Consider the following 24,930-nt stretch of genomic DNA (forward strand, 5'->3'; position numbering starts at 1 on the left):
CTAGAGTACTTCATGTCAAAATTACAATTCTAAATATTTTTAGTTTCTTTAAGCCTATATTAAGCTCATTGTAGACTGAAATACAAAATGGCCCTGTAGGAGAGTGTCATTTGCTGATTGCCATATGGCTGCCTTGCTCCTGCATTTCACAAAGGCTGTTTGACTCATTTTGCTTCTCAAAACATAATTTTATAACCTAGAAGTATTAACTTGCAAGCAGAAAGCTATTTTGGTACTGGCTGTATCACAAAGGTCCCTCAGTTGTGCTGCATTTCTCCTGCCCCTTTAATGATGATAAGAGAAGTAGACCATGCCAGCAAGCTTTAAGTAATGGGGGATTCTGGGTTTGGTTTTTCTGATGCAGAAGGGAACTCTCCAGTTTATTCCTGCAGGTTATGTGTGTGAGTTCATGGATTTTAAGAGAAAGTATGGTCTAAATACTGCCTCATGTAGAAGAAAAATACTTTGTAATTGCCCTGGATAACAATGTCATTTAAAGTTGCCTTCTCTTTCCTCAGTTCGTGCCAGTTCAGGTGTTTGGAACCTGTTCCTGTTCGTCTGACACTTTACCATTTTGTGCCGGGGTCCCTATGGAAATACAGGATTAGATTTTTCCAGTATTTAGCCCCAGCTGAGTGATAAATGTCCAGAAATGTACCACCATGCATGAAGTTCTTGCTTGATTTGGTGAAAGGATTTGAGTACTTTACAATTTTATTGGAGGTTATTTAATATGCATCACTTTGACATAAAGGCTAACCCTTTATGTAGCGTGTGCCAAATAAGGTCTTCGGTGACCTGGGGCTGATGCATGGCTTTAAAATAATTTGGTCCCATGTACATCACTCACATATCCAAACTTCTTTTTCTGCCAATCATATGGGTACACGTGTCATCTTTTCCATTTGTTGGCACATGGAATATACTAAGAAACTCTGCATTTTGCATGATATGTATGGGGGGGGGGAGCTATGCCCTGAAACATGTGCATACAATTATGTGATCTGCCCATGATTAGATTTCTTTGTCAGTGCATATAATTTCGAACAAAATTGGTGATGCAAGATGTATTCATCATCACTTGCCTTTTTTGGCTTCTGTTTGTCTGCTGGTGGAATTTATTGTCTGCTGTGGAGCGCTCAATGCTGAGGTCAGGTTATTTTAAGTTAATGCCATTTAAGGGATTTAAAATCTGGGACACTTGTCTTTCTTTGGTATCAAGAATCAGTGCTGTTAGAGAAGCTGACATCTAGTGGCCAGAGAAAATGATTCTTTCTTCTTGAATGATTGTCAGTTCTGGTGTGTGCTTTTGAAATGCATCCAAAGTCTTAATCATATTTTAACAGAATACACTATTTTCTTTGTTTATAATAAATGCGGCACCCAATCCAGTGCAGGCAGAGAAGTCCTGTCTTCTGTGATTGCGGTTGATAGTTGAGAGGGCCCTAGTGTCTTGAAGAAATCTGTTCTTGACAGAATACTTTGAAATGAAGCAAAAAAAGTTGTATTTCAATAATAAAGAGGAAGTTATGCTGCATTGTATTTCTGAATATACATTTGAATTTGAATGAGCAGCTGTATTCCAGGTTCTCCTGGAGCAAAAGCCAGCTATCATACCTAGCACAACTTCTAAAAATAGTACATTTTGTGTAACCTGAAGATGATGAAATTTTATAACAGTATACAGATAGCTCTTCCTTTGCAGTAGCTAGGCTTTGTCCTGTGTTACTAGTACTTCACCTTACTACAGTTAGGAACTGTGGGCACTTTTCTTCTTCTCCAAGAGAAAAGAAAACTGGACCTACCGTAGTCCTTGAGATCTGAGAACCAAACCGTAAACCTTGATGCTTAGCCTCCTAAAAAGTCTAGTTTTAAATTACTCTCTACCACCAGATATCAGTTAAAGCAAATACAGATCTTTATTTTTTTAATGAAAAAAAAATCATCTTTCCTGTAAAGTGAGGGAGAATTTATTTACTAAATGAAATGGTTTAAAAACAGCCTGGGCAAAATAGCTCACTTTTAATGCAAAGTGCAAGAGACTAGTTATAAATTAAGTTATTAAACGGAACAATGTATCTCTATGATCATTCAATTTTGCAAGGGTTTTCCCTTTTATTACCGTGTTAGTGTGATACAGAAATGTGTGGCTGCATTTTCACAGCCATAATGTAGCACAGAGTATCCTTCAGCCTCATGAAGTACCATCTCTGTGGTGCTGGGAAGTTGGGAACTGACATATTCACAGCTGCAGGGGGCATTTGTAAATGTCTTCTAAGTAATCCTGCTGCATGGTGAAGATGATTAGAGTCGCCATAAAAAGACAGGCTGTAGAAGAGTTGGGGCCTGTATTAGCAAAGTAAAATAAAGAACCAAAGTTGAGGTCCTTTCCTTTCAATTTGTATAGAAGTCAGTAGAAAGGATTATGGACTTCCTGGCTTGGGTTGTTACTCATCCTTTTTCACCTTCCCTCCATAGGTATGCTGTTGTCTTCTCATGGCTTGTCTTCTGTCTTGTCTGAGCTTTTAATCTCATGTTTTATTCCAAAATTTTGTCAAATTTTACCCAAATTATGGGTTGCTTAAACGGTGTGTGTCTATCTTCCTAAACAACTGAAAAAGGGAATTGGAAGTTAACGCATTTGGAAGTTGGAAGAAGGAACACTCGCTGGTTTTCCAGTTCTTTGAAATCCTGTTAAAGAACCTCGGGTGTTTGGCAACTCTTTTTATAAAACAGTCAGCAAATGAATTGTTCTCCTTTAATTTCAGCATGCGGCAGATTTGGAAAAGAAACAGAACGAAACCGAAAACAGAAAGCTGCTGGGAACAGTCATCCAGTATGGCAACGTTATCCAGGTAGGCTGTGAACATCTTTGCAAGCTGTATAGGATTTTGCTCAAAATCCCCTGCTCAGTGTGACTTGAAATTTCTGGAATTCCTGGACAAGAGTCTGTAGTTTTGCAAGGTATGACAGTGTCCTGAAATGGGATCCTATGAAGCAAGAACTGGGCATATAGCTATGATGAAGTCACTTTTTTTTATTATGGGTTAATTGTGGGGGTTTGGTTTTTTTTTTTTTTTGAAGTCACCATATGATTGCTTTCTTCAGAAATACTTCTTAGAGCCTTCATTAGGGTTGGCCATTTGGAAGATGGCACAGGCACTCTACAATGCCAAATATGGTGTCTCACAATCAAATGTTGACACAATCAAATTGCGGTCCGTTGAAGCAAAGTATGTGCTAGGTCCCAGGGAATGAAAAAAAGAAAATCATGCATCAAAGCCAAGAAAAATGGGAGGTACAATAACTGCATGATTAAAAAGGACAGGTCTTTAATAAATGGGGAACATAATATGGAGCAGATGGAAGTTCACCCTGAAACCAAAGCAGATCTACTTCTACTAGGTAGAGTGCCTCAGCAGTTCAGAAGTAGGGGTAGTTACCTGAGCATTTTGAGCCTTAGATTAAGAAATTCCTATACAAATGGTTTTTATTTTATTCTGCTGACACAGTTCCAGCCAACAGAGGGGGTGGCTAGGAGCACAGGCAGGCTGGGCTTTCTTGTTGAAAGGAGAAATTGGTTGGCTGCCCTCCAAAGCAATTGCAGGATTTGGAGCAACCTGATGGAGGACAGGCAGGGAAGTGCCTGGCTTGGTTGAATTAAGTGCGCTATTGGCCTGTGTGTTTGAGGCAAAAAAAAAATCTAGTTTTAATGATGAAAGAAAAATAATAATACCCATTTTTGATTGGACTACAAACATAATCACTATTAAGAACAGTGATAAGTTTTCGCCCATATTTTCCTGTAACTCCCGTATGTTCTGTGAGTATTTATGGTAGTCAAAAGGCATCAAAAAGTGGCTTTCTGTACAAAAGTACTGGTCTGCTAAATTTACTGGAAACTTAACAACAGTTGGTTGGAGCTGGGGAGGTTGGGAGCTGGGATGTGACCTGTTGCAGCTTACATATTCATGCTGATGGTGTGCAGTCTGCGAGGTGGTACACAGCCGAAGTTTGAAGAATGGGACTTTTTGAGGAGAGTCTTCAAAGAAGCAGTCATGTTTTCTGTTAAATGAGACAGAACAAAGCAAGATAAGAGCAGCTTTACTTCTCACCACCCCCTTCTTACCAGGGAGAGCCACTTAGTCCCCAGCATTTTACAACTTTTGATCCTGGCTTTTTGAACAGGCTGTCATATAGTGATGAGGGCATTTCTAAGTGTTTATCGTTTGCTGGAGAAGGGACAGTTGGATTATCTGAAGATGTTTTGTGCTGTAGGACTACATATATATATACTGAAAGAAGTGTAAGTGAAATTGTGCCTGAATTCATCAGTCCTTCTATATACTTTAGTTTTTATTTTGATTCCTGTATAGTATTGTGGTTATCTTACGCACGCTCGCTATTTATTGAGGGGAGGAAAAATGAGCATTCTTAGAACTGAACTCTAATTCTTATTCTAGCTGCTTCACTTAAAAAGTAACAAATACTTAACAGTAAATAAGAGGCTTCCAGCTCTACTAGAGAAGAATGCTATGAGGGTGACCTTGGATGAAGCTGGAAATGAAGGTTCCTGGTTCTACATACAGCCTTTCTACAAACTGCGTTCCATTGGAGACAGTGTAAGTGCTAAGACGAATATCTTCACGTATTGCTTTGTGCACAGCTTGGCAAAGCTTGTTTCAGGAGGCCTGTCTTGCAATTAATGAAATGCACAGATCTTTTAGTGCGTGATGTTGCAGGAACAACCTTTTTCCTATGCTGTCATGAGGGGGAGGAAAATTGCTATGGTAACTTGTATTTTGGAAACGTGGAATGATTTAACATTGGAGGGAATAAAGGACCTAATTACACTAGCCTTTCACAGTTCCTGCCCAATTCAAAATGGTAGGAAACGTTGAGTTCCTTCAGTAGATTCGGAACAAATAATTAGCGTCTTGGTTTGCAACGTTGTCTGTTCAGAAACAAAATTGATCATCATTTTGTATATGAGGAATGAGGTAATAATGAGGTTAAATGGTCCTGTTCATGGGAAATCTGGAAAATGATTGGTTTTTAATTAAATGCATTACCATTTTAATCTCTTAATCTCTTTTTTACAAAGTCTGAGTCGCCTGGGTATACTATCTGCCTAAAACCAGGAGGTAATAAGCTTCAGTGTGCTCTATGGTATGGTCCAGGTATATATTTGCCACCTAAACAGAGCAGACTTTATCAAGTAGGAATAATTTATTCTGTAGACTAGCCCCATATGTTTTCATGTGACTGTTCCTTTTCTACAGACACATACACACAGTAAAGCCAAAGCACAGGGTAGCACAGTCTTAGCGGCCATTTAGTGCTTTTAAATCACACCAATTCTCAGACACTTTTATCACTGAGAATAGTTCTTCTGAATACAGAAAAGGCTTTTTGGTTTTTAATTTAAGTAAGACTTTGCCCTAGAAGAAGGGAAGAACAAGACCTTTAGTGTCCATAATAAAGTGCATTTATCTTGAGTCATATGCCAGCCTGGTCAAGAATCTGGTTTTACAAATGAAAGTGTGTCTTGGAGGAGGAGGATTTTTGGCTGACCTTTTGCTATAGGAATTATTTGTTAAATGTTAACCAATGAAACAACTTCATGGAAAGCAGCAGATAGGTTAGTACCAGAATTGCAGTCTGTGTTTCTTCTGGAAGCCTCCGAGTCCAATAGTATGGGGCGGGGGAGGGGTTCTGCCTGAATGACTGAGTACAGTGAGCTAAATTCTGAAGCAAACAGAATCTGGGTTTTCATACTCAGACTGGCATCTCTCCAAACTGCAAGAACGTGATTTCCTCCCATTAAAAAAAAAAGCGAGCTTTCCCAGGGTGCAAATTTCTGCACTTATCTACAGGTTGTCATTGGAGACAAAGTAGTCCTGAATCCCGTCAACGCTGGCCAGCCTCTCCACGCCAGTAGTCATCAGCTTGTCGATAATCCGGGATGCAATGAGGTAAGGGCAGATTGATGCAGCTGGAACAGCTGTACAAATCTCCGTATATTTCAGCTAAGCTGCTTGGACTTGTTTATGAAAATCAGTGAGCTGGTTGGTACCTGTGGCATTGTTTAGGAATGGTTATCTTGTTAATCAGCAACTTAGTAGAGCTAGCAGACTTTTCTCATATCTGTTGGGTGCTGGGCAGAGGTTTGAGTTTGATCTCTTTTGCTTGACTGGCTAAAAATAAGATTTTTCCTTCAAAATCAAAAGTAGTGGCACAGTGATGTGTAGCAAGTGACTTTCCTAGCAAGTCAGCTCAGTTTACTTGTTCTGGAGTAAACACAGAAAGGACTTCCCTTCTCTAGAATAATGCAACAGGGACTGCAGTATTCTGTTGAAAATTGTCTAAAAAGTAAGGCAGTAGTTCGTGGCACTGTCTTCTGCAGACACTAGGCAGTGGGGCTAATGGTTTTAGTTCTCCTTTTAGGTCAACTCTGTGAATTGCAATACAAGCTGGAAAATTGTCCTCTTCATGAAATGGAGTGATAACAAAGATGATATTCTCAAAGGGGTAAGACTCAAAACTCTGCTTGCTTGTAACTTGTTCACTGATGGGTAATGTCTGTATTGATCATGCTGTCTGGGCTTTGACAGGGGGATGTGGTGAGACTGTTTCATGCAGAACAGGAGAAGTTTCTGACTTGCGATGAGCACAGGAAGAAGCAGCACGTCTTCCTGAGAACGACAGGGAGGCAGTCGGCCACATCTGCAACCAGTTCAAAAGCCCTGTGGGAAGTAGAGGTAAGAATTGTAACTCAGGCTGGGGGTGGCTTTGTAGGAACAATTACTGTTTCTCTTTAAAAACAGTGTACCTGGATTTCTTTTTTTAGGTAGAAGTCTTCCTGGTGTTAGAAGTTTAATCTTAAAATTCCTTTACTTACTGTGCTTTCTGTGCAAAATTAAAGAGGAGTTCTGATCTCTAATGGTGCAGCAGATAGCTCTCAAATTCAGGTTCTTGACAATTAAGAAAAAGAGGACCGAGAAGCAACTATGAAGTCATTTTCTTTCCAGTCACTAAAGTTTAGCACCAGCTAATAATTTCAACCGTCCTGCTGAGTGTACTGAACACTCTATTTTTGGTGTGGAGTAATGTGATTATGCATATCCTCATCTGACAGAAGATTGCAACCCTTTGCTAGTCTCTGCGCATTGCTTTTGGACTATTTTTTTTTTTTCTTTACTTGGCTTTTAAATAGAGTGACTAACACCTTGGCCATCACTGGCTTCTTAAAATATCCTCAATCTATTGGTATTATTGGACTTGTTTTATGATTTTAAACATTTGCCATGTGAACTACATGTGAGAATCAGAAAATTAATTGTAACGGTGGATAGGTGTTTTTCATATTCTCTTTCCATAATTATCTGCTTTGATATATAGTTTGTCCCGTATTTGAATTGAAAGCCTACCTATAATTAACATTACTTCGACATGTTACAACACATCAGTAGCTTCTGTGGTGACTGTCTGTGTGTATGCAGTTACCCAGGGGTAAATGCAAGACAGAGGTAAGGTAGTCCTTCCCTGAAAGGCACAGGTCAGCTATGCTGAGTTTTCCCTAAGAAAGCAGGTGTAGCCACAGAGTAGCCGATATGAAGTAACAGATCATCTGATGTTGGAGGCTCTGCTTGCCACAGAAGAAGTTAGAAAGTAAATATAACGGTCTTCATATTCTTTTGTACAACACCATTGCATTAGAAATATTTCCAGGTGTCTTCCCTCATCCACTTTAAGAAGGTCAAAAATTAGTTATACCGAAAAGGTAAAGGATTTGTTGCATTTCTTTAGGAAGTTTGTTTCAAGACCTAGCAACACATGCACATCTAGAGCACCTTCTTTAATTACTTCTCTGCCAACTTGCACCATAATCTTCCTGCCATCATTCCTAATTGTTGAAGTGAACTAATTGTAGCCAGCTCAAGGTGTTTACTGTACTGTGTGTTGTTCACATATGAAAGGTGGTTTCATCTTTTCTGGAGCTCCTTGTTCTGTTTCCTCTTACCTGTATGTGAAATACCATAAATGCTGCATTTGAAAGGGAGGTCACTGACGTACGGTGTAAATGTGGTTTCCCTTTCCTTGTAGGTGGTGCAGCATGATCCTTGTCGTGGTGGTGCGGGGTACTGGAATAGCCTTTTCAGGTTCAAACACCTTGCTACTGGACACTACCTAGCAGCAGAGGTAGGTGTTGGGGCTTGCTTAGGAACTCTGCCTTTCCTTCCACAGTATTTTCTTCCTTTTACACCTTCTGAAAATCTTTCATTTCCTGCCCTAAAAATAGACACAGGGGAGGGGAGGAGAGTGGTGTTTGGGTCCTTAGTATTAGTACAAAAGTAGATGGCTAAACACAGAAAACAAGGTGAAAGAGACTTGAAAGAATACCACGGTACAGGGGTAGTCTTGAGCTTATTTCACTTTTTGTATGAATTCTAGAGGCAATAACTCTTCTCTTGCAAAGAATAGACACTAAATAGTATCCTGTCATGTGGGCAGTAGAATCAAGATGAATTTATTAATAGATGAATAAATTGTAAATGGCTGAGAGCCTTTGGGGGAAAATGAATTCAGCTATTGTTAGTTTCTCTTGAATCACTGATTTCTGAGCGGAATTGTAGAACTGACTGTAAAATGAAAATGCAGTTAGACTTCAGACCAGTCTTATAAGAACTGCAGATAACACTTAGCTGTCCAAGCACAAAATAAGAATTTTTCTCTCTCCATAGTGGACGTCTTTCCCCCATTGAAATAAGATTTCAAGACATTAAAAAAAAAAGTAAGAAAATAAGTCTAAGGGTTATAACTGTATGAGTTTTGCTGCTTAACACTTGTAAATGTTTATTAGAACTACTTCTGTTTACTTTAAAGCATGGATATATCAACATGCCAATACACAAACCTCTCTAAGTAAAAGCTGTTCTGTATGTAAGAGTGCGTAGCAGGGCAGAAGGGCTGTCTCAGCCCATGCTATTGACTTGAAAGCTTCAGTAAGAGAAGATCAGATTAAATATCCCATTTTATATTCTTCTAATAAGCAGATTGGAAAAACAGCAGCATTTTGTCACATGCACACTTGCAAATCCTTTTCAGTAGTGATCCAGTGTAGAGCTTTTCCAGTAAATCTTGGGGTTGCTAATCAGCCCAAACAAAAACATGGTCTTACACTATGCAAAAATATACCAGAGGGGATTGCTCACCTGACCCATGGTTAGAATAGTGTTTGTTCTAAAAGATTTCTGCCAAGCCAGTAATTTCTAGTTGGAAATTCCACTTGGGATTAAAAAAAAAAACAAAAAACCCAAAAAAAACCAATCACAAAAACTGAAACTTGGTAACTCTCTACCCTTCTTGCTCCTTTAGTGATTATCCTGAACAAGATAAATCTCTCTCTGCATGTTTGCAGATTACTTAACTGCTTAATTCATGGACAGACAGATGCCTGATTAGAAATGAATTGGTTTGCACAGTATTTTTGTTCTGCATGCCTGGTAGTGCGGTAGCAGTAGAGTGCATTTTTTTACAAAGTACGTTTAGACTGCGCTGAGGTTGTTTCCCACTTCCAGCTCTGTTAGAGTTTTGACGTGCCTGTGATTCTGTTTCATCAGGTAAACCCTGACTATGAGGAAGATGACCTGGAGTGTCAATCCTCAGTAAGTATAGGCAAGAGTATAATCTTGCCCCTAATTGAGGAGGGCTTGACACAGGCCCAGGTATTTACCTGGCCAGTGCATAGATGGTCCAGGCTTTGCTGCTAGTGAATAAACTAAAAACCTGAGAATTATCTGATGGCTTTTAAGGCCTATCCAGAGAAGTGGATATTGAAAACTGGATTAGGCTTTAGTGAAGAGCAATGTACTTGGCACCGAATTTATATGTTACCTGGACCCCCTCGCCTCCCCCCTTTGTAGCATCTCTTTTTCTGTCTTCCTATTTCTTAAACCTTTGCTTCCTTGAAGCACTCTCTTGAATAGGTCTGAAAAGCAAGTTGCTCAAGGTGGTACCAGACATCAGGTGCCCCTAACGGGATGTTCATGTAGTGCTGTGCCAGTCAGTTGTCTGACCTCCTTATTTAAGAAATTAATTCCCTCTCTTGTTTTAGCTTGTCACAGGAAAGCCAGGATAAAGGGTCTAGAGAGCAAGAATGGCAGGGTGAGAATTATTTCAGTGCCATTCTTCTGATTTTCCTGTGAAAGCAAGTCTGTGTTGTGATTGGTAAATGTTGTTGTGTCAAAGATTGAGTGTGCTGATGCTTTGTGTTAATAAAAGCTTCTCTTTGGTATCAAAGGGAAACAGCATTGCTTCAGTAGTTGAAAAGAAAACTGGAACAGCACTTTCCATTGTGGATTTTTATTTTTTTTTAGTTGGATTTGATTGTAGGTTTATGCAGCTTTCTTGGTCATTTATCCTGTATTATGGAAGATTTGCTCTATTTGGATATGAAAAAGAACTACTCCTCCAGTCTTTAAAAGATGAATGCACTGTGATGCTTTGAAATCCTGCAGGGTGGATTTTTCCTCCTAAAAGGATTTGTCATTATAGCCTGGCCATTAAAACAGTTACCCTTGCCCCCAGATATTGAGCTGTTATCCTGATTAGTTCTTGTTGGTATTTGGCAGCAAACACTGATCTTCTGACAGCTTGACTTCAGTAAACATACTGAAAAAATGAACAAAAAACCCCCACAAAGCTTATTGTTTGGTGGGGGGCGCAGCAGGGGGAATCCAACATTGAAGTATTTTGTTGGTTTAACTTTTTGAAAGTTAATTGGTGTTGAGGTCTTTTATGTAGACATACATCCTACTGGTGATATGCTAATATCTCCTTCTGATAAGCGCAGTAATAATGATAATGCACTGGCTTCAGAGTTGCACTGATTTTTCCCTGCTGTCTTTTTACCACTAGGTGGCAAAAATAGATCATAAAGAATAGGATCAGGAGCACATAATTCATTTCTGACACAAAATTACTGCATCATTTAACATTCACTAGTGACAGGATGGTGTAGGCTGCTTTATCCAACTTTATCAACTCCAACTTGATCCAAATGTGAGCTGTCTGCAAGATGGCAGGTTTCTTTGCACAGCTCTGTGTTTTGTTGTTATTTTCTCATTATAGCTCAGCGAGCTGTACAAGAATGGGGTTTAAATGGGCATGGGTGAGATGCCAGCTAGTACCCTTGCAACATTAAAGGGGACTGCTTTTGTCAACTTTGGCGTTGAAGTTTTAGTTCTCCCTAAATTGCCCCATCTCCTACTTTCTGATTTACTACTCATTTTCAGCTTTGCCACAGTTTCAATAACTGACCAGTTGTCTCCTGAAGTACAAATTGTGAATACAGAGCAGCTGCCTTACTGTGGGGATGAAGGAGACAGCTGAAATTTGGAGAATTCATTCCAAGTGAGCGAATTTCTCCCGGTGTAAAGCCTCCAGATGGACTCTGTTGAGTGTACAGTTGCTTCTTCTCTTGAAGGCACGCTCCCAATGTGTACTTCTGTTCCATACAGCTAACTGTCTGTTCCCATGTGCAAAATCAGGCTTTAAATGTCACTACTTTGCAGCCAGGTTCATTGACTACAAATGTGCTAACTACAGAGTATCCTGAGGCACAGGCAACATTAGATACCTTTTCCATATGTTTCAGGATTGCGATGCCTTACACCAGGACTTTGAAAGACAGGTACTTGAGTGCTGATTACTTTGGGTGCCTACCTTCCACTAGTGGCATGATCACAGAGAAGCTGATAAATTGGTTGCTTGATCACTTTGAAAATTACATCTAGGATTTAGATGTTTATACATGGACAGCTGTCTTGTGCATTGTGTGAGACAGTTAGCAACTTTTTTATTGACTAGTGATAACTGGTAGTTCCCTAGGAAAGGTTTTAGAGGAAGCTGTTGTTCCTTCTTCCCAGTTTATCTTTCTTTCCTACCCTGTTGTCCTTTCATCTGAAAATCCAGGGGTTTATTCAGTTGATGTGAGTATCTTTACTTTGCTAAAGGAGGCTGGTAATTTGCTAGCACCTTGGAAATAAAGATACTTCTGATGCCATGGTCTTCGTAGCATATAATTGTGTTTGAGTGCATCATAAGCTGTAGTGTGAACAGCAAGATATCTAACTTCTTGATTATCTTTTTGTTTCATTTGTCTGATAGACACGAGTCCCATTTTTGCTGCTGAAGTTGATTATTTCCCAGCCAGATTGTTGGTACATAGCGTTGCTTATTTTTATATTTGCAGCTCATAATTAGTTTGTTAGAGTGATAAATGCAATATGTAGAACACTTTTCAAGAGCCAGTAGTGTCAGGAGTTGGGATCTTAGCAGATGTGGGTCATCTAAAACTAGCCAGAGTTCCCAGCGCGCTGTGGGCTGTATGGCTGGGGGATTTTGAGTCTCTTCTGGCACTGTCTGCAAGACATAACCTCTGTGGTCTAGTATTTATTGTGCTTGTGATCCAGAAATACTCAGAAGTTATTAACACCAGGGAAAGTGAAGAAATGGTTGGCAAGAGCAGCTACTTGTCAGTTTTACTGGTGTCCTAAAGCCCAGCTGTCTTAACTGGTACTTGGAGTGGTTCAGAGTTAAGTCTGCAAATTACAGGACACATCTACTTAACACGAGGTGGGTGGGTCTGGAGGGCTTGGTCTGACTGTGTGTGATGGGACTTCTTCCACAGCTGGACCCTGAGCAGGATGCCTCCCGAAGAGGCTTGCGCAATGCTCAGGAGAAGATGGCATACTCCCTGGTGTCCGTGCCTGAAGGAAATGATATCTCCTCCATATTTGAGTTGGACCCTACCACCTTGCGAGGAGGAGACAGCCTTGTCCCCAGGTACAGCTAAGCCTACTGTTAGAACTGACTTTCTGCTTTGGAGTTTGATGATTCTTGTTTTTAAGGTAGAGCTATCTCCCAGTATTTTTGTTTTATCCTTTGGAATTAAGATTCTTCCTCAAAATAATATAGAAATACTTAGCAAGTGCCTGAAGCTTCACTTTAGTACTTTAGAATTGAGTTATATGTAACAGAACACCATTTTACAGATGGGAAAATTGAGATTAAGTGACTTCCTTGACGGCGAACAAACTGGGACTAAAATCCTTGGGTGTCCTATCAAGCCACTCCTGTGACCTGTCTGTATTATGTTAGCTAGGATGTAACATCAAATATTTAGCACTTCAGTTTCTTTTGTTTACATGTCCTTTACTATTCCTATGGTACCTCCCTCCCGCTCCTTTAAAAGATGTTGTACCCTTCAAAGATACACAGTCTGCATGCAGGCTCTTTGGTGTCTGTTCCTACCAAGAAGGCACAGCATATTTGTTTCATCTACTTAAGCAACTCTCTAAATCATCAGATACTCCTAAGTTAGCAGAAGTTAACATGGCCCCCAAAAGCAGCCATCCTGGCTGCCTCTTCTGTCCTTTGGGCTGCCATGGTTGTGTGGAGAGAGGAGGTTGTACTACAGCTGAGAAACTGTTTCTTATCCTAGACTAAGATGCTCATCTGACTCTGGCTTGACATGTTTTATCAAAGAGCTGGTACATGGAAAACAGTGTCGTTGCCAGAAATACCTGAGAAAACAGTCTGGGAACTGCTGTCCCCATAGGACTTTTACTAGAGAAGATTGTTGCATACTAGTCTCCTGTTCTGGTATCTTCGTGGACCTTTGATGCTTGTACAACATTGACTAGCTATACAAAGAGCCAAAAAATTCTCAGCTTTGAAAATATAAAATAGATATCAGGGAGTTATGGGCTGAAAAATACAAAGGTAAGGAAGGAAGCTGACAGCTCAGGTACACTACAGCATGTGGAAATGTGAGGACTTGAAGAGGCTGGCTTTGTTACTGTGCAGCAGCTGAGTTACAGCAGCAAAATATAGATGTAGTTCTGTTTTACAGCAAAATCTATTTCATTATATAAGAAGGCTTCCTAAGGTGAATTTATAGAATGAAATAAGGAAAGAAGAGTCTTATTCCTGTTATGGTATGCAGCATGGGTAAAGATGACACTTTTTTTTTCCACTTGTTCCTGCCAACATCTTGCAGTTCGAACAATGTGAGGATTTCCAGTCTGGGAAACTGACTCATGCTTTGAAACTTTTGACTTTCAGGAACTCTTATGTCAGACTTAGACACCTTTGCACTAACACCTGGGTTCATAGTACCAATATCCCTATTGATAAAGAAGAGGAGAAACCTGTGATGCTTAAAGTAAGTTCTGTTACTTTATGTAAGTACATCCTTTGATTCCTGTACTTTGACAAAAGTGTTGTTGGCAGGAGAAGTTCCAGTCCCTTGAGACTGCTAGGTTTGTCAAACAGCAAGCAGTGTAACAGTAATGAATGGTGCCTGCACAATATATTTTATCTTAAAGTCTAGGTTTTCATGGTAGTTTAGTAGTTACGCTGTTCAATTTCTATTGTGCAACAGTCATCACGAGGAGGATGTTTTTCCACTATTTACAGCAACGTTTTGCAATCTCACCTGATGTTTCTCTGGATTTAGGAACAGCTTTGAGCTTGCAGAGAGTGGTCCTGTTCTCAAAGTTTGACTTCATCAGTATTCTCATACTGTCTAAGTGGACTGTGGCTTTTCTTCTGTTTAATTTTCACTGAGTATGTGAATCGCTACTTTGTTTTCTGCCTTTTGGTTTGATGATAAAACTTCTCTGGGTTTCAGATTGGTACTTCTCCAGTGAAAGAGGACAAAGAAGCTTTTGCTATAGTACCAGTTTCCCCTGCAGAGGTTCGGGACTTGGATTTTGCAAATGATGCAAGTAAGGTTTTAGGTTCCATTGCTGGCAAATTGGAAAAGGGAACAATAACCCAGAATGAAAGAAGGTAAGGTAATAAGAATTTGGTTCAGATAATGTTGTTTCCTTTACTCAGTAACTGTTTGAAAATTTTATCTATGTTAGCTATCTTCAGAAGAGGGATTTTGTTTCGGCCTTGATGAGATTTAAACAAAAAAAAAGTTGATGGTTTTATTGTTGACGTGTCCATAGTGGAGGTTCTCAAGCCTATTATGTCAAGCCCTCCCTGTCGCTCTGTGAAATGAGAGCATGAGAACTGTTGTTGTGGACTTGGAGGAATAATCCACAGCATACTTTTCTTGTCGGGCTTTGCAAATTGAGTGTGGGAATTTATAATCCATCTTGTGAAGACTGAACATATGACTTATTGCAAATCCTCTGACAATATCCGTGAAAAGTACGTGGCCCCACAAAAACAGCACAGAGTCGACTGGGTAAAACCAAGGCCCATGTGCTTCTATAGCCAGTGTCTTTTATTTGGCCTTGGGAGAGATTATCACCTGATTTATTTTTTTTCTGGCAAGTTAAAGAACTGCCAGATAGAACTTGGCGAGTGTATAGTTGCCCTAAAGCAATACTGTTGTCTTACTGCTGCTATGGTTTAGCTATTAGACACTAAGGCTATGGCAATAGGGAGCATAAGTTCCTAATTTTGAGTTCTGTACAACCCTGTGTGCTTTATCCAGCATCTGAGTCAGTCTCTAATTGATGTTCTTGTTTCACTTAGCATTTTGAAGTCTATGTAAACTTACACTGACACAGTTCTTTTAACAGATAGAATTTGTAGTCTTGGATTAACAACTTCTGGCTTTCCTCTAGATCTGTTACCAAATTGTTGGAAGATTTGGTCTACTTTGTTACTGGTGGAACTAATTCTGGACAAGATGTCCTTGAAGTGGTATTTTCTAAACCTAATAGAGAACGGCAAAAACTCATGAGAGAACAGAATATTCTAAAGCAGGTAGGCTGCATTTTTCTCTAAAATCTGCCTACAAAGAGAGGTTGTCAGAAAAGAGAACCTAATAATAGAGAACCTGGCCAAATTATTGGGACCCAAAGATCCTTTGAGTTTCTAGCTTTCAGCAGGCTCTTGGCAGTGGACTGTAGGCATACCATTGCTAGAAGAAAAAATTACAGATTATGGTGTTGAAAAAAGGTGATCAACAATGTCTTCTGTCCAGGCTACTCTATGGCCAGGAAACTTGGTAACTATAGTGTATTTCTGATGTACCTTTTAGAAATTTAAAGACACTGACACAGTGCTTTTACACTAATTTTAGTCAGGTGAAGACAGTGTCTCATGGGATTTTATCTTTGTTTTTTAATAAATCTATAGATTTTCAAGTTGTTGCAAGCACCATTTACAGACAGTGGTGATGGCCCGATGTTGCGCTTGGAGGAGCTTGGAGACCAGCGTCATGCTCCTTTCAGACACATATGCCGGCTTTGCTACAGAGTGCTGAGACACTCTCAGCAGGATTACAGAAAGAATCAGGTTTGAAATATGTCTGTAGCTTTCAATGGCATTAACATTGATCCCGTGCTCCAAAAAAAATACAAAAGTTGCATCCCATTAATTAAACGCTGCTATGCTGTGCTGTGATTGTACAGTCAGCAAGAGATTTTGAGATTGCTCAGTTTTACTCTGTCTGGCATTTTTCATCTCTATCAGAGACTATATGCAGTGTAATTAGTACCAGTCCTAAGGGGAGTTTAAAGAAAACAATGGAATTTCTAACCGTCCAAATTCAGGTGAATCATAAGACTTTTTTCACTCTTGTTTACTACAAGCTCCATTGAAAGTTGACCTGTGAATTAAGGCTGTTCATTTTTTGTTGCCATTTATTAAAAATAAACTCGTACAAGATAAGGATAAATGCCTTGGTGGTATCTAGCCCAGGAGGGAGGGAGGTGTTAAGGTTATCTGTCATCACTTGTTTTCTCTCAAAAGAAGAACAATTTGAATCTAATCCAGCTTGCTTCTTGGGATGTTGACATTGACAAACATCTTACTGTTTTCTGTTATTGAGCACTTTCTTAAAATCTGAGAATTAATTGCAACACCTTCCTTCTTCCCCCTATGTTTTGAAGGAATACATTGCAAAGCAGTTTGGCTTCATGCAGAAGCAAATTGGCTATGATGTCTTGGCTGAGGACACTATCACAGCACTGCTTCATAACAATCGCAAGCTCTTGGAGAAGCACATCACAGCTGCTGAGATTGACACTTTTGTTAGTCTCGTGAGGAAAAATAGGGAGCCCAGGTGAGATCTACGTTTTTGAGTATATGATTACCCTTTTCCTCTTAGACTTCTGAGAAAATTCTGTACCTGCCAACTTGCTAGTAAGGAAGCACAGCTAGTTCACTTCTTTTTTGGCACTCACCATAACTTCCCCCTCAGGCAACAGTCTCGCTCTGCAATGTTAAAATGGAGTTCTGAATGTTTTCTTTCTGAAATGTAGATTGCTTCAGTCTAGATCTCAACAAGGATTGATATCATTTTGGCTCGCGTTTTCCAACAGGTTTTTGGATTACCTCTCAGATCTGTGCGTTTCCATGAACAAGTCTATTCCAGTGACACAGGAGTTGATTTGTAAAGCTGTGCTGAATCCAGCAAATGCAGACATTCTCATTGAAACTAAGTAAGTTAATGCCTTTAAAGATGGTTTTCCTAGTGTGAAACAGAAGGAAGGTGATTCAAAGCTGAGAGCGCTGCTGGCACGACTAGAGAAAGCAGTTAAGTGTGTGGGGGGTCCTCTTCAAATACACAGTAAATGGGTATTGATGGCAGCAGACGTCTGCCATATGCATTCTCAGTCCTGCAGTCAGAGAAATCTTTCATATATCTCACATTTGATCAAAGTAGACAGACTTTGCAGGAAGGTGTGCAGGGTCCTGTGGGCCTGATCCTCGTCTGGGCTTCAGGCTTTCCTCCATAAGCTGTCTGAAGTGAGCGAGCGCTTCTTGGGCGCGTGCCCGCTGAGCTTAGCTTGCAGCAAAGCAGAAGCTGATGCATCTCTGCTCACCCGTTTCTCCCTCTGCGGTTAGGATTTTGGTCTCCAGCTCTCAGCATTGCACTGCCGTTGCTGAAGCATCATAGCAGGCACCAAATCCCAGTTGTTCTTCATAAAGATGGGTTTATTCGATACGTGGAATAGGACATAGGTAATAATTACCAAAATACTGCAAAAGGGAAGCAGGTCTTTGTCATGTAGTATTTAAAACACAAATGGATGAGAGTATTCTTCACACATAATTCTCTTCATGAAATCATAAAGACTGTATTTATTTCGACCAGCACTTAAACTTGCTATATCACTTATTTGTTGTTATCCTTGTGTATTTAATTTGTCTTTTTTTCAGATGTATGATCTTTTTTCTAAAAGCCCCCAAAGCCTTTTTGGTTTCAGTAGCTGATTTATTTCTAGTCATTTCACCATGTAAGCAGAAAGAAGTTCTGATCCGTTTGGCATTTATGTGATACAGAACTAATCAATTTTTAGATATTTTTATTAACCAAATCCTTTTCCTAGTCTGTTGAACAATCTTTGAATTGGTTCTCCCATAAAGTTGTTTTTGAAAGCCAGTTAGTCGTGTCTTTAACTTCCTTGTTTATCTTCATCAATTGAATGGAGCTGAAATGTTGGTCTTTTTAAGGCTGAACGGAAAGCTTATAATCTGAATTCATTCTAACCTAAAGCTTTTAATAATAGACCCCAAAGTTTTTATGTAGTAAAATGCTACTGCTGAAAGAGTAAGATATTCTGCTTTTACTTCACAGAGCTGAGCAATAACATTTGTTTTCTGAATGCAGGTGAGATCATAAAATTAGTTACTTCTGTATCACCAGTACATTTTAGCAAGTGTCTTTTTTAGCAAGTATCTTAAAAGAAATGTTCTAAAAGATCTGCATGGATCTTGGCAGTTTGTAACCTAACCTAACTTTCTTCTGGCAGGCTGGTCCTCTCTCGATTTGAGTTTGAAGAAGTGTCAAGTGGAGAAAATGCCTTGGAAGTTGGAGAAGATGAGGAAGAAGTGTGGTTGTTCTGGAGAGACAGTAACAAGGAAATCCGCAGTAAGAGTATCAGAGAGTTGGCTCAGGATGCTAAGGAAGGGCAGAAGGAAGATCGAGACGTACTCAGCTACTACAGGTTAACAGCATGCGCAGTAGTCGGCTAGCAAAGTTCAGCAAGGCTGAGTGGGGAAGCCTTTGGAATATAGGCTGTAGTTGGTTTGGGAGAAAGGATACTGGTTTCGTGGACAAAATAGCTGTTAGAGAGTGAGAATGAAGTCTCTTTGAAGTGACAGCTAAAAGCACAAAGTTATTCATGTTGAGAAGTCCAATTATCAGGATAATCAAGTTTAAACTGATTTAAAAAGAAAAATAGTTGAGGCTTATAGTGCATTGAATTTGCACAGCACTTAATGCCTGTATTTCTGCTTGGTTTCCTCATAAGTGGGTGTTATAAGAGAGCCTGTATGTTAACTGCTTAGGTTACCTGTGTTTGGATGGTAGTTGGGGTGAACAACTGCTTGCAGGAAGAACAGGATTTCAGTGTGCAGATGGCTTTGCTTTTGATTTTAAAGAAGTCACTGCTGTTCTCCCTGCCTTCAAAATTTCTCTCTAAGCTCAAAGCCTTTAGTGGTCCTGTAGTTCTCAGCAGGACAAAATGTGAAGTTATGAAAATGCCACAAGTTTGGTTTGATTAATGTGCAGTGCTCTTTTGTACAGCTTAAGCTATGCTTTTAGCAGTTTCTAACATGAAGCGATGTTTCCAGATGACTTGACAAGACACCAAGTTCTTGGCATAGTGTAAGATCAGGTTTCAGCCCAGACCAAATTCCTGTGTCTGGGTTATAAACTTCTGAGAGTAGTTTGACAGACTCAATTGTGGTGATGCAGAAAGTACAACTAGGTTTTTTTATTTTTACTAGCTATCTTATTTTGCATTATCTCTTCTATTGAAATGGTTGTTGCAGCAGACTTCCTAATACGTGGGGGTTTTGAGCCTATTGGAGGGCTGAGCTCAAAAGGACACCACTTGTATATATTTTTAAACATTGTATCTGCTTTCAAAATAATTTTCTTGCACTTGTTTTTAAGTAGAATTGATAGTGTTAATTATTTTTAGTCTACATCATAGACTCGTGAACATGCTTAAAACAAGGGTTTAGGATACAGTTTGGTCAAATTTCCATGAGAAGTACTGAGAGTGAAAAGGCGTTTGCTTTCAATTAAATGTTCATTTCTTTAGGAAACCTCACGGTTGACACTGTTCAACACAAGCCTCTATGAGTGCTCATGAATGCTGGACATGTGCTTTATGACTAAAGGCTAATTATCAGTCCTTAATATGCATGCCTTAAATGCCAGTTGCTTGCTTTTGATTTATGGACTGAAAAGCTTAGGAATTAAGTTTAGTTTTTCTCTACCAATTCTTTGACTGAAGGGAGCAGAGCTCGGTAGCTGTTTAATCAAATACCTGATTTTTAACGATTCTGTAGTCCACCTACGTTGTTGCCTCCGTGAACAACTGTGGCTTTAGCATCAGTAGTAAGTGTTTGGTCTTCTACATGATTTAGGCTGAGTTGCCTTAACTGTTCTTTGGATTCTTCTGTAGCTTTCATAAACAACATTACTTAATTCTATGTAACTCTCAGGGAAATACGATGACTCCTTTTATTCTATTTTTCCACTGTTACCTTTTACTAGTGTTTGATAAGTACTTTATTCTTTCCATAATAAGTATAGCTATATTACTGGAAAATATGAGAGTCATTCTGTTAATACATGTAAGAGCATATCAGTACTATACCTAGTGGACGTTTCAGGAAATTAAAATGTAAGCTGTTTGTTTATGTATTATTTTCCTCCTGAAGATACCAACTAAACCTCTTTGCTAGAATGTGCCTTGATCGGCAGTACTTAGCCATAAATGAAATATCTGGCCAGCTGGATGTGGACCTCATTCTCCGTTGCATGTCTGATGAAAACTTGCCATATGATCTGAGAGCATCTTTCTGCCGGCTAATGCTTCATATGCACGTTGATCGTGACCCCCAAGAACAAGTAACACCAGTGAAGTATGCTCGTCTGTGGTCTGAAATACCTTCTGAAATTGCTATTGATGAGTAAGTACTTGCTGGAATGGTGTGGGAAAGGAAATTACATCACTCTTGATTTTTAAAACAAAACCAGATCAATCCTAAACCCATGCATTATTTATGCTGTTTCTGTTTAAAAATAATAAAAAAATAAAATAAAATCCGTAACACATTCAAACCCTGTAGTTTCGTTTGCCTGTAATGTTTGCTGGAGAGAACATTCCTGAGAACAAAATAACCTTCCTGTGTATGCATGGTGTAAGCTATGAGGCAGTAGGGGTTTGTCTCCAAAACACGCAGTGATCACCTTGATGGTCTGTGTCTGATTTGGGTGATGTGACGAGTGACCTAGCCCTGGGGAGTGAAAGCAAAGGAGGACTATTTAATTTTTCCTCATGCCTTATTTGATTAGAGCATAGACTCTTCAGGGCAGATTGTCCATACGGTAACTCATGCAATCAAAAGCAAAAACGAGGGGGAAGGTGCTGAAGCAAGTAATGTGCTGGAGACAGAGTCATGTTGCTTAACCGCCAATGGAAAGTACTGTGATACAGTGGTGAAAAACCTGTATAAAATCACAGCTCAAGTGGACACATGATTTCTTGACCGTAGGCTTGTATTAACTCTTTATAGCACAAATAATGTAAAATTTGTAGTTCTTCACCTGTTCAGAACTCAATTTTTTCAGTTGGAGAAAATGAACATTTAAAATTTGTGTTAAATGTTAGGAATTTGAGTCTTGTCAGTATTAGTACTGGTGTTTAGTGGTTTCTTGTTTTTCCCTCCCTTCCATCCTTGCTAGCCTGTTTTTCTTTTCTGAGAGATACACAGTAGATCATGTTCAACTTTAAATGTCAAAATAGAAAAACAAATGGCTTCAGGTCTGGCAGAGGCTAAACAGTGATATGTGATGTAACAGGAAAACAAAAGCAGTTAGTGGAAGGTGGTGGGGATTGTCTTTTTTCCGAATGCTTTCTGCACATGTTGAGAAACAAACCTAGAATTTATATTAAGAAAAATTAATGTCTACTTTGCATATATATTGCTTTTATTTGGAGGAAAAATAGCATCCACAGTCAGCATCTCTTGGCCACATTCATTCTCCTTAATGCTGTACATAGCTTGTCATTGTTTCCACTAAAACAATAAGGGTTTCTTCTTTTATTTATTGGGACAAAATTCTCTTTTTTTGTTTTCCTCAGAGATTTTTAAATAGTGCAAAATGAGCATATGGGATAAAACAGCAAAAGCCAGGAAATTATGGTGTCAGCTTCCTGACTCCCTCATTTGGATAAATTATTTAACAGCCTTTAACTTCTTAAATTTTGACAAACCAATGAAAATTGTGTCGGGAGAAAAGAGCCCTGTGTATTTGCATGCTAAGTTTTGTGTTTTGTTTTGTTTTTTGTTTTGTTTTTTTTTTCCTCTTCAGCTATGATAGCAGTGGAACTTCCAAAGATGAAATTAAGGAGAGATTTGCACAAACAATGGAATTTGTAGAGGAATATTTAAGAGATGTGGTGTGTCAGAGGTTCCCTTTCTCTGATAAAGAGAAAAATAAGCTCACTTTTGAGGTAGTTATCCAGTTCTGATTTTATCTTTTTTTTTTATTATTATTTTTTGTGGAATGTTGGTACTTTTTTCAACACCAGGTAGATTGGCAAGTAATTAGTGACTGCTGAGCCTCAGCAGGCTCCTCCTTTCCACTGTAGTCCTTTCTCCTCATGCAAGCAACCCCACTGAAGTTTGTGAGTTTGCAATGATAGTTCTTGAAATACAATTAACAAATGTGAGCTTATGTCTTAGATTTGCAGCAGCCTTGTTTACTTTTTGTGCTCTCAATGTTATTGCAAGGTCAAGCTTTACTGGAATAAATAGTCTCGAAAAGTAAACACTATGTCTGCATGCACAGATAGTTTCTAAAGCTTACAGTATTACTCACAAAGAAAGCAATACAGTGTCCTGTGACTTACTGACCTAATAAAAGTCTGTCTGTGCAAATAAAATGTAGCAAATCCATGCAGTAGCATTTCCTAAATAACAATTAATTTAAGAAAAGATGTGATGTTTCTACAGAAGAAAACCCAAAAGCATTTGAAGGAATATACTTCAGATAATGGGGCTATGTTAAATATTTGCACTATATGTGAAATTATTATGTGTAGAACTTGAAGCAGTGCCTGTGGAGGACTTGTGGGGAAACTTTATAACTTGGTAGCAGTAAGCTGTAGATGTGTGATTTTTTTAAAAATTTTTTTTTGTAAGACAAAACCATAAAAAGCATCTGTGCATTCCCTCTAGTCTTGACCTATCTTATCTTTTCTATAATGAGACAAATATGGTATGATTTTGTAGTTATAGAATATTAATTGCAGGTACAGACTGTTACTCCAGGCACTGCAGTATTTGTAGGCAAGTAGAACTTGATAAAATGTAGAACTGTACAGTCTTATGGAATTACAAGGTATTATGATAAGAATACGACTCACAGCTAGGTTCTTGATCTTTTCACTATGTTAAGACGACTTGATTGTGATAGCAACATGTTTAGTATTAATCAGGCTTTTTATTGTTATTTTGGTAGGTTGTTAACTTAGCCAGGAATCTGATATATTTTGGTTTCTACAACTTCTGTGACCTCCTCAGACTAACCAAAATCCTCCTTGCTATATTAGACTGTGTGCACATCACTACCATCTTCCCTATTACCAAGATGGCAAAAGGCGAGGAAAGTAAAGGTAAGGCTGGAAAATAATTGGCAGAACAGATTGTTCTTTGGTAGTTTCTAGTTCATCTCAAAATGCCGATGTGAGTTCAAAATCTTCTACTCCTTTCTGTCCATGGCTTGGTTGTAAAGTTGAGTAATGCCTACGATGGAAGAGGGAGAGGGCAGGGGGGTTCTGAAAGTACTGCAGTGCTTCTGTTGACTTCCATCCGCTCCAGGGATTTAGGTGTCCACCTGGCCTTGTTTGATGTTGAGACAATTTCTCTTCATAGGAAGTGGAGGGTCCTTGTCCTATTAATGCAGTCCCATTACACCATGATAACCTTACCTGTTTACCTACCTCTCTGAAGGGAGCAATGTGATGAGATCAATCCACGGAGTTGGTGAGCTGATGACCCAGGTGGTGCTCAGAGGTGGTGGGTTCTTGCCCATGACTCCGCTTGCTGCTGCTCCTGAGGGTAATGTCAAGCAGAGTGAACCAGAGAAAGAGGACATCCTGGTAATGGACACAAAGCTGAAGATCATCGAAATACTTCAGGTACTAGCAACGCAAATTAGTGTAGCATCTTGTGCTGTCTTTGATCTAAGCATTAATATAGTGCCATGCTGCCTTTTAATTCGCTCCTGCCTCGTATGTGCCTTTTTTAAACTGGTAAAACATTACAAGGGTGACTTTTCAGGCACGCAGCACTCAACTTGCATGTGACAATATTATGCCATTACTGAAACAATTTAATAAAAATGATTTTGGAATAGACATCTGCATATTTACCAGTGATTTGTAAATATCTGACTTCCTGAAGTGGAGAGTTCATTTTCCACTTCACTGTCTTAGTAATTTCTCTGAGTCTATAGAGCCATCTTGTTAAGTGCCGCAAGGAAGGGGAGATACCTGAGACTCCTCATAGAGCCATCAGCCTGAAATGTTTTTTATGTGTGCACATTTGCCAGCCTTGCTGTCTCTTCCATCTCTGTCTGGCTTTTCTGACTTGTTCACTCCTAACTAAGTCTTAGGGACACAGAGAGAAAAGTGTTTTTCCCTTTTCCACAGCGCTGCCTTGATCTAGATGTGGCTACAAACTTACTTCACTGAAATCCATCTTCCCTTCCTCAGCGTAGGAGTCCCTTTTTTTGTACAGTAGCTTCATGGGCAAGTTCATGGGGCCCAGAATGCTTCAAAAGCCTTGTGGGCGAAAGTATGTGAAGCAGCAGGAAAGCCATGGTGTACCTTCCCTGTGCCCCTGTGGGAGGCTTTGCACATAGCTGGG

At 39.4% G+C, this 24,930-nt stretch overlaps 1 protein-coding gene across 13 annotated transcripts in view; it reads left to right on the forward strand.

The window, feature by feature from the left end:
• The window catches only part of ITPR1 (inositol 1,4,5-trisphosphate receptor type 1), a 185,799-nt gene that overhangs the window by 57,676 nt on the left and 103,193 nt on the right, over nt 1–24,930 (forward strand). For 9 of the 13 annotated variants that reach the window (XM_052778069.1, XM_052778068.1, XM_052778071.1 and 6 more), the window contains 19 exons: nt 2,769–2,855; nt 4,464–4,622; nt 5,877–5,975; nt 6,448–6,531; nt 6,615–6,761; nt 8,107–8,202; nt 9,624–9,668; nt 12,695–12,849; nt 14,131–14,230; nt 14,699–14,859; nt 15,651–15,792; nt 16,168–16,326; nt 16,923–17,095; nt 17,355–17,474; nt 18,789–18,983; nt 20,713–20,964; nt 22,370–22,511; nt 23,522–23,675; nt 24,013–24,200. In XM_052778069.1, coding sequence (XP_052634029.1) covers nt 2,769–2,855; nt 4,464–4,622; nt 5,877–5,975; nt 6,448–6,531; nt 6,615–6,761; nt 8,107–8,202; nt 9,624–9,668; nt 12,695–12,849; nt 14,131–14,230; nt 14,699–14,859; nt 15,651–15,792; nt 16,168–16,326; nt 16,923–17,095; nt 17,355–17,474; nt 18,789–18,983; nt 20,713–20,964; nt 22,370–22,511; nt 23,522–23,675; nt 24,013–24,200 — 2,658 coding nt within the window. The remainder of the gene's footprint in view (nt 1–2,768; nt 2,856–4,463; nt 4,623–5,876; nt 5,976–6,447; nt 6,532–6,614; nt 6,762–8,106; nt 8,203–9,623; nt 9,669–12,694; nt 12,850–14,130; nt 14,231–14,698; nt 14,860–15,650; nt 15,793–16,167; nt 16,327–16,922; nt 17,096–17,354; nt 17,475–18,788; nt 18,984–20,712; nt 20,965–22,369; nt 22,512–23,521; nt 23,676–24,012; nt 24,201–24,930) is intronic. The other 4 variants (XM_052778074.1, XM_052778075.1, XM_052778081.1 and 1 more) reach the window with 1 other exon arrangement.

This window comes from Harpia harpyja, chromosome Z, assembly GCF_026419915.1.
Source record: "Harpia harpyja isolate bHarHar1 chromosome Z, bHarHar1 primary haplotype, whole genome shotgun sequence".
Taxonomy (NCBI): domain Eukaryota; kingdom Metazoa; phylum Chordata; class Aves; order Accipitriformes; family Accipitridae; genus Harpia; species Harpia harpyja.